The 18,957-nt window shown below is 37.1% G+C and overlaps 1 protein-coding gene across 3 annotated transcripts in view; it reads left to right on the forward strand.

Annotated features, from left to right (window-relative positions):
- The window catches only part of LOC121863235 (2,4-dienoyl-CoA reductase [(3E)-enoyl-CoA-producing], mitochondrial-like), a 97,996-nt gene that overhangs the window by 19,504 nt on the left and 59,535 nt on the right, over nucleotides 1-18,957 (forward strand). For all 3 annotated transcript variants that reach the window (XM_042361735.1, XM_042361734.1, XM_042361736.1), the window contains exons 3-5: nucleotides 2,947-3,127; nucleotides 8,120-8,231; nucleotides 14,146-14,245. In XM_042361735.1, the coding sequence (XP_042217669.1) occupies nucleotides 2,947-3,127; nucleotides 8,120-8,231; nucleotides 14,146-14,245 (393 nt within the window). The remainder of the gene's footprint in view (nucleotides 1-2,946; nucleotides 3,128-8,119; nucleotides 8,232-14,145; nucleotides 14,246-18,957) is intronic.

Here is an 18,957-nt window from a genome sequence, read left to right on the forward strand (position 1 = left end):
TGACTTTGCAACATCCTCTGGACCCCATCACACCACCTGCTTCACTACAAAAGATAGCAAGGAAATTTTAATGAGGGCAAAACATTACAACCTTTTTGCTCTTATATTTTGACAGCCAACTTTGCTATCAGTGGAAAGGTACTAGTACACGTTAGGCCACACTAATCTGGGAAGCTTGGGACCAGACCAGTTCCGGATTAGGGAAAATTCCGAACCATCGAAGCCGAGTTTACAAAAGACAAAATAATGCATAAAATGTACTATTACTGATACCAATACAACTTACATCAGCATAAATCTAGCCCAAGCCACACCATATTCTGCACACAAGGTCCTGACTGATGTACCATTGTCTAATTTCTTCAGTATAGACACCTTTTCTAAAATACAGTGGTCCCCCGGTTAACGAACACAATTCGTTCCAGCAGGTTGTTCGTTAACCGAAACCATTGTTTCAATGGGTTTTTGGGTAATTGGTTCCAGCTCACCGAAAATTGCCTAAATTCAACAAAAATGGTAGAAAAGTTCACTTACTTTGAGGTGTGTATGTAGAAATCTCCTGGATGATGATGATGATGGGAATTAGAATGGGGGTGGAGGAGAAGGAAGAAGAGAAGTCACCCCATGGCACCATTTCACCCATAAAATTTTAGTTCTCTTGGTGTATTTCAAGATTATTTTCTTTAAATCAACACTGCACTGCATTATATATTGTCAATATGTAAAATATATTTCAAAATGACCAATAATTTGCTTGGAAACACAGAAAAAAAGCATTTAGTTGAAGAGAGTTTCAAGCAAGATGTTACCTCCAGTGAAAACAGAGAGAGACTAACGCCTGTTTGCTATGTTAAGAGGCTGGATGCCGCGCATTAAACTAGTTACTTTACCTTCAATTATGTTCAATAATTGTTAAAATGACTAAAAATTGAATATTAAACTTTTAAAATTATTGAATAGTGTAAACTTCTTGATATTTACTAAAATAGTAAGGAATTTAAGCCCTAGATCCGATTAATGTATTGGCGGACTAATACTAAAGCTGGTTGACCGGCCAGTGCAAGCGAAAACATGTTGAGGTCGGTTCGTAAGAAATTCGTTAACCGAATTTTTGTTCGTTAACCGAATTTAAGAATCTTATGGGAGGCAGTTCGTTAACCGAAATTTTGTTAACCGAGGCGTTCGTTAACCGAGGGACCACTGTAGTTAATGGCACATGCTTATGTTTTGCTGCATTGCAACCACTTCCACTCCTTGTTGGTCTCTTAGGATGCATATCTAGGGGTAAATTATAAGTATTTAAAGATAAAATTAGTGGCAGCAGCCACTAAAAGTGAGCTATGACACCGTCCCAAACCATCGAAGCTGTCAGACTATCGAGTCCCAGATTAGCGGGGGTCCAACCTGTAATTTCTTGTAGAAGTAATGAAAACCCAAAGGAAAGTTTCTTTAGAGTAGAAGTGGAGTGATGGACACATTTATCCATTGTGGGTTACTTCTGTACTGGTTTGATGATGATAAGATCTACCTTTCCTGTAGCCAGTCACAGGGAACTAATGAGAGCCTGGAACCTAACCCCATTTTTCCCTATAAGCAGAAGGATTATTCTTATGCAGAATACTGATTCACATTGTAAGGTGTTTGTGAGAAACCTGACCACCATGTAAATTGAGGGTTTGCTGTACAGTATACAGTATTACCCCGCTTTACGCTTTTTTTTTACGCGTTTCCACGTTTACGCGGTACTCTGCCAGACCCGGAATGGTCACTTTATGCGGTGCATGTACTCTTTTACGTGGAGAGCGGCGCGGGCAGGGTGCACACAAGGTCGCCAAGTCATCAAAACATTACCGAGTTCTTCACCCACCACCCACCACAGCCGGCCCAAGTCAGTGATAGTGAGGATATGGACTTATATGGACTTTGAGGGGTTTGACAAAGAGGCCCTGCAAGCCTCTGTGGTGGATAGTGATACAATTGATACAAGTGAGGGCCAATAATCTGCCCTCTGCCTTGGAACCAACCCCCCATCCCCATGTGCCCAGCCATCTTTTCTACTGATGTAAGTGTTAAAAAACCTAATATTATTGATATATCTTTTAATTATTAATTGTGTGTGCATACCATTATAAAATTAAGAAGTTATTTTTACTACAACGTAGGTATTGTGTCTGAAAAAGTGGAGTATGGAGGTCGGCCCAGTCTCTATTTCAATTAATCCCATATGTTCTGTTGTTCACTTTACAGTCAGTTCTGCTATAACACGATAGTTGTGTTCTTGTAAAACATCGTGTTATAGAAATTCGCGTAATAGAAATAACAGGGCTTATGGAGAAAATAGGGTTAGGTGCAGATTACTACTCGAAATTGAAAAAAAAATTTAGTAGTTAGGATAGCACAGTCTAAATAAATGTTTCATTCATATCTAATAATGAAATCATACAGTAAATGTAACACTTTACCTTGAAAAAATATGAATATAACTTGATGGGGGAGAAGGGTGATTTTGAGGTAGATAACATCGAGCTTCTCTTCAAGGGTTATAGCCTTTCTTTTACGATCATCACCGGGAATGCGATCACCAGAATGCTTCTTGGAGATATTCTTCTTTACCATATTCACAGTTAATACCACAAAATTGGAGAAATAGTAAGCGAAAATCGCATTACAGCAAACAAGTGTTCGCGTTATACAAATATCGTTCCTCTATTCATAAATCGCGTAAGAGCCAATTCGCGTTGTCAAAACATGCGTTATAGCAGAACTCACTGTACGCGTTTCCCGCTTTACACGGGCCTCCGTGGGTTCAATTGACCGCGTAAAGCGAGGTTTCACTGTACTGTACCTTGATTATATCCTGAAGGTGTTCTCTCTTAATTAACTTTTATATTTTATTTAATTGTACTGTACAACAAGGCATAAAACATTATTTTTTCTTACTTCCAGACGGCTGTCAGTCTTGGAGTTGACTGCTAATGAGATTTCTAATCAGACTGGAAATCCTGTCCATGCTGTCCAAATGGATATTCGAGACCCAGTAGCTGTAGCAAGTGCATTTGATTCCTGTGAAGCTAAATTTGGCCTTCCTAATATTATCATAAATAATGCAGCTGGTAACTTCATATCTGTAAGTTGCAATACTGTACACTGTTCCACTTACATATCTGTCTGTATCAACAAGTACAGGTTTATATACGGGGCATCCCCGAGTTACGAACGGGTTCCATTCCTTAGGATGTTCTTAAGTCGGATTTGAACATAAGTTGGAACACATGCTTTGTGCTTGTTCTTATATACAGTACATCTAAAATCACTTAATACTGTATAAGAGAAAAGAAGAAATAGATTGACAAAATACAGTAAATGAAAGTAAAATATAAGTCATCAGGTAAATAAAACCTTGAAAATTTTAAGTTTAACCCCATTCTTATTGGTGGGAATTCATAAGTCGGGGACCCCCCTGTACATGATGTCCAATTTTAAAGAACTCGTGTACAAGTTTTTTTTTAACATCAACTCGTATATTTTGAAGGTCATATGTACCATCACTTTATTATTTTCTCACTAATTATTGAACTGTCATGAGCAAGAACCAATTATATTTGTATGTCTTCAAGTTTAAGGGCATAAATATTGGTAAAGGTAGGGGCAAATCGAAGAATATAAAAAGGGGTGGGGTGGGGTGGGTGTTGGTTCCAAGAAGTTGTGGATGACAGAACTTGGTGAGCACAGTGAAACCACCCAGCTTGGGTGGTTGGGTGGGGGGAGTTTCTATAACCACCCCCTTTTCTTTTTAAATCTGACAAATATCATGGGCATTTTGAGGCCATGTGTATTTGATATTAAGAGATATTCTGAGGTCAGTAGTAATTACTTTTTACTGTACAAAAACACCCAAGTACAATTCTGCATTAAAGAAAAGGTATTGGAATTTTCTGATGAAAAGGGGAGTTGAGACCCCCCAGGATCCCCCCTGGATCTGTACCTGAAAGGTTAAATTATCGACAAATTGCAGGTAGTCTTTCATTACCTCAGAGAGTTACAACCCTGCCTTGCCATCTGTTCACACCCTGTGGGTCAGCATTAGGAAGGGCATCCAGCTGCAAAAGTTTGCTTCATTATGCCTATGGGAACCAGGTCATCAAATCTGTGTCCCTTCCCTAGCCTCTGCTGCATTTTCTGGGCTCTCATCCTGGGTTTGCAGCTGTACAGGTGAGGACATCCCATTCTGGTTTTACCCAACCGCCAACATTAGTTAATGATGGGTAACCCATACAAGTGTGGAAAATGGCCATGAAACAATAAAAGTTTTATAATACAGCATAAGTGGGATGAGATGCCATTTAATCAACTATGCTGGTTAACAGAGTTACTCTTTCCACAGGAATACAGTACAGGTACAGTATTCTCCCCACTCAAGTACAGGTCGTTCACAATTATGCAGGACTCAAAAGCGCTGATTCATGTTAATTTTTACTACCAAATGTCATTTATGCTGGCCTAAGGTTCACATATACTGTACACATGTGCACATTATGTTTCACTTTCCCCTTCAAGCTTCTTTACAAGTAAAGAATCCTTGAAGAAACCTCATAAGATGTTAATATTTTGCAGTACTGTATTAGAAACTTAAGTTAAGAGATTTTGAAAAAGTTGAATCAACTGCAGAGCTTTGCAAATCGAGCGTATGTACATGCTATCAAGAGGGACGCAGACAAAATTAGTAATGTTGTTAAACAGTCAATTATAACTGTAGCCAAGGTGAGAAAAAGAGAGAGGAACCTAGTGTTAGAGAATATACTCATGAATATACTGATGAATATACTCATTTATTGTGTCCATTCAATAATATACCCAGTATGCATATACAGGTAAACCTTGATAAACAGTGGGGTTAGGTTCCTGAAAAACCCATTGCTAAGTGAATTATTGTAGATTGGAATGATTATAACGGGGTTCAATGGGATACGTTCCCAGCCAGTCCCCAAACACACATGTATCACCGACAAAAGAATTCTTACACTCATAAAATCATTAGAAAACAATTAAACAACACTCACCACATCATGAAGAACAAGTCTGGTCATCATCACATGTCCTCTTCGAGGCTAAGGGGACTCTTGTAGGTGGAGTGGAGACGTTACTCTGACTCCCACACAGAGCAAAAATTCAGTACAGGTATTATTAACCTGTACATTTCACTTCAGTCACAATTACAGAGTGAATATGCTATTAACCTTTAGTGTACTGTCTCACTTCACTGTCACTAAAACAGAGCGAAAGCGCTTAACTTCTGTATAAAAAAAAAAGCAATGACAACGTAAGCACAATGATAGCGGCTGACACAGATCACATGTTCACAAAAATAGAGGCAAGGCACTTTGCAGTCACCCCAAAAAAGTATATCGCTTCACAGTCACTATAATACAGTTCAATCTAAATGTTAGTGCTGTCCTCTCACTATAAGAAAAAATCACCGATGACAAGTACCTGTACAGTGTACATATAGCCAACGATACTGAACAATAATCGTGGAGCTATGCAATGATGGACACATGCGATCAACAAAGAACCAAGCATAGGACTGTAGTGTGCGGGTCGGCTGTGTGGCGGCGCGTGGGTAGATATTGTCATGACTGACAAGTGCAGCGAGAGATGCATTCCCTACAGTGGCGCATAGGGTTAAATTTGTTTATTTATAAAATGTCCGACTTGACGTAGAAAAATGTGGTTTTCATTGCTCTCCACTCACGGCTCAGGGGTCACACTAATCACTGATGCACTATACCGGCATTTACTAAAATCGTTATTTGAAACTAATCATATTGTAGTATAATAATGTTCTGTAACTACTATAGTATTGTCATCTAATTTTTCTTTATTATATCACACCATAGATCAAACTTGCACTAGGATCCCACTTCCTCCATCAAGGAATAAAAAATTGAAATTGATCAAACATGTTCGCTTATATCCTATGTAGTATTCTTCCCGAACTGTAGATGTAGCTGTTTAACTCAGACGTGTCTGGTGCCATAGCCTGTATTTCACCAACTGTACCTAATGTTTGATAAAGTTGTAATCTTAACTATAAACTCTTTGTCATAAGGTGTTATCCTCAGAGACATAAAGAGCTTATCTACTCTTTCACAGTTATTCACCTTAGATATACACTTCCTCATTCTTCCCCAGGCTTATTCTTTGGCTTACAATAACACTCCCTTCTGTGAGTGTCTCACTTATTTTTACATGGTAAAATTGAATATTTTTTATGCATATTGATTAGATTGATTCACTTGTTGTTTGTTTGTTCATGCTCTTAAGTGGCCACAATATGCATTTGAATCTCTAATGAAAGCTTTACATTTGGTTGGCTTGGAATTAGGTAATGCACATTTTTAAGTCCGCATTAGACAAATGTCATCGTCAGAAGGCACCAGTATGGGTCACAAAATTTTCACAGCTGACTGGTATAGTAAAGGTTTAGACACCTGTCAAGACCAAGTTCACAGTCTCTTTATTAAAATTACTTTTACGAAGTGTCACTCTTAAGCAGTTAATACAACAACTTTGTGTAAATAATGAATATTAAGGCTCCTCATCATCATCACTGTTTTTATGGTAATTTTCAACACTTGCTTGTGTTAGTTATGATCAATTAAATTTAGGAGATACAGTCAACAAAAACAGTATCATGCTGCTTTCCATATTTTTCATTCTTTAACACAGGATGAAATGTTTAGAAACCCGGGTATGCCGACCCAACACATACCATGAGTGGCGGAGGTGTTTGCTCATTCCCAGTTCCAATGGATCCCATGGGTGCTATAATTTTTGGGTTAACCGTGCATAGTTGTATCCACCTGGGATCAGTCAGAAATTTGGGTGTTTATTTTTTTTTTTCATCTTCATGCCATGCTCAAGAAGATCTGCTAGCTCTTTCACTTAATAATCACTCATGTACAGTATCATCTTTTTCACCAAACCTTAATGATTTTGTTTGTGAAAATTCTACATTCTTCATCGGCATGCCCATTTTTTTTTAATTTAGCTTAATATTAACAGTTTAGTTGCATGTCATATTCAGCACTTTCAAACTCACTCATTACATTCATGCAGTAGTCCCTCGCCAACCGCAGATTTCAGGTATCCACGGTTTTTACTCTGTATACTATTTCACCGACAGTGGCATTGAATTTAGAGTATCCATGATTTTGCATGCCGTTATTTTTCCCTCCGTGTGTTCAGCCTCCTGCCATACTCTGTGTTGTGATCTCGTTCCGTGCAGATGTATTTTTTTGCTCTGGACACTGGACATTTATTACAAACTTTCTACTGTAATAACATAGATTTTGCCTTTAACTGTAGTCCCTAAGCATGCATTGAGTGTTAGTGATAGAGAGAAGAAAGTGAAGAGGGCAAGGAATGTAATGACTCAAGAAAAGAGGTTGAAGTGCTCAATAGACTAGCATGTGGTAAGAGTATATTGTCAGTGGGATGCGCCATGAGGATAAAAGAATCCACAATTCATACGATTAAGAAATGTGAGGCTACAATAAGGGCTTGTGTTGCTGGTGGCACATGGAAAAGTGCAAAAGAGAGTGGGCCTGTGTTCCCCTCTTCCTAATAATGACCATCTCTCCCTCTACATCATCCTCATCCACCATCATCCTCAGTGAAGCTAAATTCCCCTTATACATTACTGTTAAATTTATATTACTATTTAATTTACATTACTCTATTTTATATGTATTTGACTCAAATTTAATGAAATGTACAATGCAGGTATTGTCTTGCAGGAGAACAGGCAACTTAGTTAGGCTTTGACGAATGTTATCGGTAGCCGTGTAACCTAACCCCTTATTTCCCATAAGCCTTTAGTCTTACCAACTGTGGATTAACCAACCACAAGGTTTTCCAAGAACCTAACCCCTGTGGTTTGCAAGGGACTACCTGTACTGTATTGCATTAAGGTGATGGAAAAAGAAATAACTAGTTTTTAAAAATATTCTAGCCCCTAAAAGTCTTACACATAATTTGTATTCATAGATTTTTCAGCACTTTATTACCAAATGGTTAACTTAAATGTTTTAATTTATTTGTTATTTTGCCTTTACAGCCATCAGAAAGACTCAGTGCAAATGCTTGGAGAACCATCACAGATATTGTATTGAATGGCACAGCTTATGTTACCTTAGAGGCTGGGAAACGACTTATTAAAGCAAAACAAGGTTTGAATTTTTATTTTATTTTTTACTTACATATCTGAGTCAGTTATTCAAAAGATCTCTTGAGCATTAGAATGGGTCAGATCACTTTTGTGCAAAAAATTTTACTTGTAAGGAAAATAATATGCCTGTTGTCAATATGTAAGGCATATATGGAGGTATAAACAGTCCTCATTTATCTCAATGGTTCACTTCCCGAAAATTTTGTGATGTGTGGAATTACAATATGATTTGCAAAACTATTATTCCCATAAGAAACTATGAATTAAGGGGAGATTCATTCATGGACAGGAATTTTATTACTTGGCCAATTTTTCATACAGAAACATTTAATAATTTATATACTGTATATAAAAAATAAGACATGAAATACCCTGTACATACTAATTTGTAAGAATTATAACTATATAAATAAATGAGAAAATATGAAATACGGTACAAACAATTACAATAGCTTTGGGTTAATTTATGAGATGGAGACCAAGAATATTTGTGAAATAAATTATGATATAGAAATATTGTACAAGTAATTTAATACAAAATAAGGGTTGAAGAGACCAGAGGCCTAAAACATTCATAAAACAATGCTTAAAAGATTTATTTTTCTTAAGAAACACAAGAAATGTATACATACAATGTTCTGGCACGCTGGGAAAAATAAAGATACCTGTACAAAAACAAAGATTTCACAAAAATATGAAAAAATAATACATGACAGCCATGCTGCCTCCAACTGGCACGATGACCCACAGGATCGTGGGTAATATTGGATGATGGTTAAGCACGTGGACCAGCAACTCTAGGAAATTTTTCTGTAGAAGATAAATACATTCTTAACCCATAAAAAGCTCAAGAAAAGGGAAGAAAGTTATGTTCCCATTATATAGTTCAGTTTAGAGTATTACAGCCTTAAAGTTCTTCAACAATTCCTCTAGTACTATTATTGTATGTCATCTGACTTATTCTTTAGTGAGATGCTCATTATTTTATCCTCTTGTTTTACATCTCTGCCCTAATACTCTACCTGTAAACCTTGAAGTTCCTGAAGTTTAATTTGCTTATCTCTAGCTCTTACCTAGAGATTTCCTTCTCTATACCTAGTTTCTCTTCTTTCTCTATCCTCCAGTATGTAATCGTTGCCTTTTAACCATCTTCAGGTATCATTACACTTCAGAATAATACTCTTACATACTGGTTGACTCTCCTGTTTCTATTAATATTCTTCTCACTGTATCTTTTATTCTGCTTCTGTTACTCCTTTCCTTTCTTCCTCTTTGATTTTTTCTTTCCTACAAAATCACAGTTTAACTTTCTATCAGTCTGTTTATGGGAAGATATTGGTTTTAAATAAAAAAAAGGGAGAAGCATGGTGGAGCAAAGGAATAAAATAGGCAGTGGTAAGGAAGAGAAAACTGTGCAGTGGAAGGGTATTGGTGGAAGAGCAGGAGGAGGAAACTGAAACGGAATAATGGGGTAATGAAACTGGAGTAAGGACAAACCTTCTCTCCATACAAATGTCAATAAAAAAAATAACTACTGTATTTGCATTACTGCTTGCAGCCTCCTTTTCTACACTGTTTTCCTTCTACTCATTTCCTGCTTTTGCATTATCACTTAACACTTTTATTTTTATTTTTTCTTAAATATTTGGGTACATATACCAGTACAGGATACAGTACTGTATTGTATATATAACCCCCAGAATTTTCCATTTTTATCTTTTCCCTTATTTGCATACTTTACTTATTCAATTCCCCCTTATTCATACTACCGGGTATTCTGGAAATTTTCCTTTCATATTTCATTATGTGTTACAGTATTCATCCTCTATGGCATGAGGAGCACCACACTTGTTTTTATTCCTTTATAATTTCCATTAATTCCAGACTACACCAATCCACCAGTCATTCCTTTTTGATACATTACAGTAAGTCCCCATTGAACAAAAGGGCTAGGTTCCACTAAAACGCTTTCGTTAGGTGGATTACGTTCATCAAAACCATTTTTCCCATAAATTAATGTAATAGGAGGGGGATGTGTTCCTGTGCTAAGCTCTGTGATAGATATGTACTGTACATTACTAAACTCTGTGACAAAATAATTGCAACACATCAAAATACTGAAGATAAAAACAATAAAACGTGTATAACATAAAGGTATATAAACAGAGTTGTCAGTTGTTGTTTGTAGGAATATGGGAATGTGGAATGACAGTCGTAATAGTATGAGAGAGAGGCAGTGTCGGTGAGATGCAGTGGGTGGATGGGAGGGAGGGAGGAAGAAACATGGTAAGTGGTGAGGAAATGATGTGTCCGTCAGTTTGTTTAGTAACACTGGCTGCAGGACTGCCAGACAATTTAACAGCTGATGTCTACCCACAAAATTGAGTGTAAGTATAAATGAACAACATAGTATTCTGTTTACATTATGTTACATAAATTTTAAATTATGGAGTGAGAATAACAAATTAACAATGCACAATATTGTACTATCATGAATGACAGTCATAGAATGAGTGAGAGAGGCAGTGTCGGTGAGACAGTGGGTGGGAGGGAGGGAGGAAGGTGAAATTATGATTTAGGTGGTGAAAATAAAGGTAGTGGTGGTGATGGTGGTAATCATGGAGCTAGTGGTGAGAAAGCAGAAAGGTGGGGGTGACTTGCATTTTGTAATAGTAGAACATTCTTTCGTTAATCAGCAAATGGTTAGTTAAAACTTGCATTCGTTTTAGTGAGGCTTTGTTCAAAGGATTAACGTTCATTGAGGACTTACTGTACCTCTTTCTCTGGTTTTAATTTTCCTTCTTCCATTAGAAGCGTCTCTCCAGAGTCCTGTTATGTTCAGTCTATTGTCTACAAATTGTTTAATGTTTCCCTCCCTTTTGCTACTGCATTTATTCTGAAGTGTTAGACCGGGATTGATACAGGACAATTTAATTATTGGGTGAAGTTCTAAACTCAAGTGAAAGAAGAGAGATAGACGATAGATTGGTTCTGGCCGTCCCATTTTATGATTGAGTCAGTGACAAGGAGACTCATTTATTGTACCAAGCAAGAGTCGAGGTACCAGTCCAGGCTTCACCCTTGACATTGATAGCTGGCACGAGTTAAATAATTCAGACATCTCCAGTGTTACAGAAGGGATGCATTATTTAAAGATTGTCTGTGACTTTCCTTTCCACAATTTGAAATTGATTTTCCCATTGAAACCAATTATGCTTGGAAATATGTTCCTTAAAAAAAAATCTGCCATAAGACAATAAAAGGTACATATATTGTATACTGAAATAAACTTTTTTAACACACACCAAATGGAAGGTTGACTATTTTATGATCTACAGTACACAGAATACTTGGATATAAGTCACCAGAAATGGACAAAATCTTTGTTAACCTTCCTGTGGTGTTTTGACGTAACCCCTCTAGCTCAGCAGTATCTCACACTGAGCACCCTCCCACTAGCCTCGTGGGCTAGCAGATGCATCTCTAAGGGTGCAATTTGGGTCTGAATCGCTCTACCCATTGTTTACTAAAATGGAAAAACCTTTCCTATTACTGTTCCAACGCAATTTACATTGAAAGACTGCAAGGGGGCAATATTTCCGATAATGGCCAAGAGTACCAGAGGGTTAAACATCTGATGCTCTATTGTACATTTGGCCAACACAAGCATGAGCAATATATTGCATCTACTTGAAATCCCACAAGCTGGTAAAACAATATGAACCAAAAGACTGTCAATAACAAGGTGGTATAAGGATGTCTTTTACACACAGGCATTATGAAAAAAAAGTAATTATCCGGTAAATGAAATTTTTTTACTCTATACTTTTGGTGCTGAAAATTTTGAAATTTCACCTTATTTCCATAAGTGTGAATGTTGTTTCCATATCCCAAATGTAATTGTGATAATTTACAAATTCCATATACGGTAGGCAAATTCCCATAACCTAAATGTTAATAATGCAAGGAATAACTGTTCTGAAACACTCCCGTCACAACTAGATCCTGAAATTAGAGGGGATAGCTACCATTGAAGGCTGAAAGATGACAAAGTCTTGATGCTTTAGTACATCCTTGCCTTTCTTAATTCACTGTTAACCATATTTTATTTCCATATGCCAGAAACATCCTCAGAGTCTGAGTCTACTAGTCATAAAATTGAATTTTTAGGATCAGTCCATTATATGTACTGTAACTGGACAGTTCCAAAAAGAATCCTGCATATAAAGCCAACAATGAAAAGTGAAAAAAAAAATCATATATACTGTATAGTACTGTACTATACACAGGATTTTTTTGATCTGGTTCTCACATGCTTACTGTAGTTTATTTTTTGGCTGTTGTTTCAAGTTTGCCAATCTTACCAGTATTGTACTACAGTACTGTACAGTACAATACTGTATTTAATTAAGAATTTGACTCATGGAGTGCACCAAGAGTCATTTCTCCTTGGCTACAGAGGGAATGGTTTGTTGATTAGGAAGTTGGATTCCTCTGTCTTTTTGTCTACGGTAAATGTAAATTGTATTACAGTAATATCTCTGTTAGCCGGAATCCCTCGAACCCGGAACTCTCCGATAGCCGAAATTGAAATTTTCTCGGAAAATCGTTCCCAAAACTGGAATTTTCCTGAAAATTCCGACTTTGGGAACAATTTTCCGTGGGGCACATTTTCCAAAAAATAAAAAAATAATTTCCTGGTGCCCGGAAAATTCCGGGGATGGGGGAGTTTTTTCCGGGTTTGAGAGATGAAAAGCAGGCGCATTTTCTAGAAATTCCGAGAAAATTTATCCGTTACCCGGAAAATTCCGGGGGCGGGGGATATTTTTCCAGGTTTGAGAGATGATGTAATGGGCCATTTCTGGAACTTCCGAGAACATTTTTCCGTTAGCCAGAAAATTCTGGGGATAAGGGATTTTTTTCCGGCTTTGAGAGTCGTCCCGTTACCTGGAAATCTCTCATTGCCGGAATTGCTCTGCATCAATTGTTCCGGCTGCTGGGGATGTCACTGTATTTTGTTTTGGCTTTTAATCTAAACATGGTGTTTCTAAAGCCAATCACCAGGAAGATATCTGCCATGTGCAACTGAACTGTTTTTCAGAAGTTCATGTTCATTGGGACATCACTACTGTAAGTGATAACCTCAATAGGAAGAATGTACCTTAGCTTAGGATTTGACCTTTATTTGTAGGTCCTGTAAATTTAAGTATTGTGTGAGGAATGGGGAATGTTTGACCAATATATCGTACTATACCCTACTCTAGCTATTTAATAGTTACCTTTGTTACTAATTTTTTTATTAGTACTAGCCAACAGTGTAAAGAGTTGATCCTTGATTGGCACCTGTAGGCTTTGTTATAATACTGTACTGTTCATAAGTCACTTTGTTGCCGACTTAGTCATAAAATGAGATTTGCAGGATCTATCCATCATTTACAATTTTTCTTTCACTTAACTCAAGCACTTCTTACATAACCTAAATTGTTCTGTCATTTCTAGTCTGATACTATACAATATATAAAATTTTAGTGTAGAATAATTTAATTATCTTTCCTTTTATCATGCTCTCTCATACATAATAATTCAAATTACTGTTTTATAAATGTGTACCAGTCTCATTCACCTTATTATATTAATTTTTCTTAAACAGTATTCAGCTTAGCTGTGTCTACTGTACCTCTAAAATTTTTGTCATAGTCATTGCCTACCTACCTTCTTGTTACTGTAATAGGAATGCACATTCCTGGGATAGGACTCTCAACCTCATCCAGCCCCTTATTCATTTTTTTGCATTATGCAGGGATATGGAGGATCTGTTTATATTTAATTATTTCTAAAGCTTTTGTGTTCAATTATTTTGTAACATTTAATTTTCATGATATTTAATTATCAATTTGTTTTCAATTCTTTAAAAGGGGGTGTTTTCTTGAGTATAACAACACCATACACACGCAGTGGATCAGGCTTTGTCTCACCGAGTGCTTCAGCTAAGGCTGGAGTTGAGACTTTAACAAGGTAAGTTACAAAATAGCTGACTCAATTTTAAGTACTCCTTGACTCCAAACCCATGAGACAGGTTCAGTTCTGTCCAAGGCATCTTTGTTGGAGGTGTTATATTGTTGAACTGACCACCAGCCATATTAATGAAGTGCTCCCAGCTAAGCTACCATAACACATCTTGCTTTGGAGTCACTACCCCACAGAGAGCTCTCATAGTACAGTATAGGCAACTTCCTTGGGGTCCTCGAGTCCTTAGAATGAGTTCCCCATTATCAATATGTAATCTATTACCACTATTTAGGGGGACATAAGACAGCTGTGCCCTGAAGAGCCATAGGTGTTGTGCACTCAACGTGTTAAGCAACTGTTCTGCCCATATGATTCTAAGTGAAGCTGATTAAATCTATCTTGGGTTAAACTGATATACCTTAATTTTCAGCTAACTAATCAATGAATATAAGGGATAAAGGGTGGTTTCTGAGTATCAGAATGTAGGATTTTAAGACCAATCTGTCATTTCTATGAAATAGTTGCAGGTCTGATTAGAATCAATGACCAGCTAATTATATGGTTCACCACGAATCAGGTGTTATAAATTGTAAGACAAAGTATTCTCATATACAGTATACTATGTTTTTTTTTTTTGTTGACAAAAAACAAGAACCTGGAACTGATTACAGGTATCCGTTGTTTAGCAATCAGGATGCATTCCTGAAAAACAGAAACGAGAAATATTATCTTTAACAGGGGATAACAAAGAATAATATCAATGGAGGTTGCACATAATTGTGTAGCTGAATTGCTGACTGACCAACTAACCACCCAGAGCGGTTGAGGGTCAGCTGTGAGCTGTGCGTTTGTTCAACTCGTAATTTTCTTTTGCTGTTACATGCACACACAATCGTTCAAACAATGTGCAAACAAAAATATATAAAAATAATCATCATAAGGTTGAAAACTTAAAGGGAATAGACAGTTCTTATGTGGTCTCCAGTTTGCCGACAGAGAGGCAGGGGAGCCTGGAGCGGTGTGGGGATGTCCCTGCTATTTGCTGTCTTGTGTGGAGTGAAAAGAATGCCAAATGGTGAAACAGGGGAAAAGACTTAGAATTTGCAATACCCCCCTGTAAAAATAAACTGCAGTACACTACAGTAAAGTAACACTCACCAAGTCCACATTAGAAGCAAAGTCCTAATGTGTCTTCTCCAAGGCTGGAGGACTACTGTGCCTAGGACTGCCATTTTCTTTAATTTTTAAGTCACATTAGAGTATTGTAATGATTTTTTAGACAACTTTTAAAGTTCATTTAAAGCAACAATAAACGCTGCAGTTAGGCTGACGAGTCGGAGAGGTAGTTATAGCCTACCATACACACATTTTCACTTCTCACATATACACACCCGTGCTCTTCATTTTTCTTATTTTATACTTTTATATTATATTTTCTTCATTTCTAAGCCACATTGTTTATATAGAGTAGAATAATTGTTGAAGAAGTCCATTTTTCTGAGAGCCACACCAGGAGTCAGCTATGGCCTGTGGGAGATGATGGCAATGCATGTTGCCATTGTTACATACAATGAAACTATAAAAGTTGTGGAAAAATCATTTCAAAATTCTAACGTGATTTAGAAATTAAGAAAATATAATATAAAACTATAAAATAAGAAATGTGAAGAGCATGGGTGTGTATTCTGTGTGGAAGGTGATTTTGTCAATAGTGCATCTGGTGACTCGGCTGGTTAGGCCTATTTCAGTTTAAATGTGCCCGACACAACCAACGCTGCTGTATGTTTACTTTATCCTCTTTGCCACTGATTGTCAAGTTGATTTCAGCAGAGAATATTTGGGAAAAATAATGAAAGCATAAAAAAGCTAAAATTATACAGGATAGTGCACACATTGCATTGCAGCTCACCTGGGATGTGCTGCCTCTTTCGACCGACCTTTAGCAACTGTTGCTAAGGGTCAGTCGGCAATTGGTAGAGGCATACAACCCAAACCCCTCACTACACGTGGCTAACTTAAACACAATATTTTAATTTTTAATTAATTAAAAAATAATTATTGTAAATATAAAAGCTGCATTTATAACTACTGTACAGTGGTCCCTCGGTTAACGAACACAATTAGTTCCAGAAGGTTGTTCGTTAACCGAAACCATTGTTTCAATGGGTTTTTGGTTAATTGGTTCCAGCTCACCGAAAATTACCTAAAGTAAAAAAAAATGCAGTAAAGCACACTTACTTTGAGGTGTGTATGTAGAAGGCTCCTCGATGATGATGCTGATGTGAATTTGAGGTGGAGAAGGAGAAGGGAGAAGAGAAGGAAGTGGAGGTGGAGGAGAAGGGAGAAGAGAAGGCATTGGGGTGGAAGAGAAGTCACCCCATGCCGCCATTTCACCCATAAAATTTTAGTTCACTTGGTGTAATTCAAGATTATTTTCTTTAAATCAACACAGCACTGCATTATATATTGTCAATATGTAAAATAGACTTCAGAATGACCAATAATTTGACTGGAAACACAGAAAAAAGGCGTTTATGTTGAAGAGTCTCAAACAAGATGTTCCTTCCTCTGAACCGATAAACAAACTAACGCCAAGCTTGGTGTGTTGAGTGGCTGTTTGGCGTGTAAAAAACTAGTTTCCTGTACTTTAATTATGTTCAATAATTTTTAAAATGACTAAAAAATTTAATATAAAACTTTTATAATGATTGAATAGTACAACCTTCTTGATATTTACTAAAATGGTAACGAATTTAAGGCCTAAAACCGATTACTATATTGGCGGACTAATACTACAGCTGGTGAATAGCCAAATGCAAGCAAAAACATGTTGGGAAAAATTCATAAAGAATTCGTTAACCGAAATTTTTTCGTTAACCGAAGTGAAGAATCTTATGGAAGGTAAATTGTTAACCGAGGCATTCGTTAACCGAGGGATCACTGTACTGATGTTGATAACAACCCGAGATGATTAACATCGGTATGGCAGGCACCCAACTCTTCAGAGCTAAGCAGTAACCATTTCTGTACTCTTACAAACATTACTGTTTATTAATCTCATACCAGCAACATTTATTTTTAAATCTACAAATACCTGATATAAATGAAGATTTACAGATATAGTAACTTTCTTTTCACATTTGCATCTGTTAACATTGCTGATGGCATTGTAGCCAAGTTAGACTCGTCACTGTAACCACCAGGCTACTGGGCCAAGCTGTGAGGTGTTATGGTTGTTTTTCAACTTGTATTTCTGGGTAGATATACTGTACATAACTTTTTTAATTTATTTTTACTCAATTACATGCACACACCATCCTACATACATATTGTGAAAAAAGGTAAAATAAATAATTGTCAAAGGATAAACACAGAGAGAGCAGGAGTGGGAGGAGGGCGCAGAGTATGGAAGGGGGAACGTTGCTACAGAGGTAGCGTCCTTACTGGTCTACGTTGCAATGGTGAAGCAGGGTGTTTATGCAAATGGCGATTGTGTTAAACTTTCATTTGGCTTTTATTTATGGTTTTGGCAATATAGTAAACCCAACGCTGGAGTTAGGTTCCTTGAAAACTGTGTGTTGGGCAAACTTAACTTTTTATGGGAAAAATGTACAAATGTGATAATAATAGAACTAACATATCATAAAAAAATAAAATGATATTAATGATAAGCATTATGAAATCATATTGCAATAAACCTTCGATAACTCCGCGCATATGAGGCTCTGGCCTTGCTGAGTTATCCCAAATTCTGACTTATGGAGGCACCCCCCCCCCTACAAAAATATAACAATAAAAAATTATCGACCCATATATTTGTACATGTAATTACTCAATGTAAAAAAGTACTGTAACACTTACCAGCACTGCAGGCAAAGAATGAAGCATCATAGTAGGAGACACAGAGGTATGGTAGGTGACACAAAGGCATGGTAGGTGACACAGAGACATGGTAGGTGACACAGAGACATGGTAGATGATGCAGGTGGCTAGATATGGCAAGATTTTCCTTAGATAATTTTATATATCCCGGCATTTCCCGAGTTATACTATAATACATTCCGAAACCATATCTATGCCGAGTTATGTGAAATTCTGAGTTCTCAAATGCCGAGTTATCGAGGCTAGATGATTGTAGCGTAACTATGATGACGATGATATTGTAGATGTTGTGAAGCCTTAAGATGATCATGATTGATGAAGAAAACTTCAAAAATTATGAAATTGGAATACAGGAATTGTTATTTCTTAAGCCAATGGATCTTCAGGATCATCGGCTCCAGATCGGCAAATGATGATGGTTGGGTTTCTCATGGGCAAGCTTTGCTACATGTGCTCCATCACATAGCTGATCTAAAATCTTTATTTTCTTGGTTAATATTATCACTTTTCTACTTTTCTTGGGTGTGCTACCACAACTAGCATCACCTCTACATTTGGGGGCTATACTGCAAGGGCAAACACACAAAGCAACGCACAAACACAAAAAGTTCCAAAACTGCTTTAGTTCAATGTTGATGGTACTAGCATGTAAGCGAGACTGGCAGGCATCTCCAATTGGCACAGGGCTGAGGCAGAGCAGAGGAGGGAGGCGGCACGTTGTTAACCCACTTATATTCAAATTTTTCGTTTTGGGCAAATTATTTGATCACATATATTTAAATGCATATAATCAAAATCGCATTGGACAAACCAACATTGGGCGAGGGTTCATTGTA

This window comes from Homarus americanus, unplaced genomic scaffold, assembly GCF_018991925.1.
Source record: "Homarus americanus isolate GMGI-L3 unplaced genomic scaffold, GMGI_Hamer_2.0 scaffold46197, whole genome shotgun sequence".
Classification (NCBI taxonomy): Eukaryota; Metazoa; Arthropoda; class Malacostraca; order Decapoda; family Nephropidae; genus Homarus; species Homarus americanus.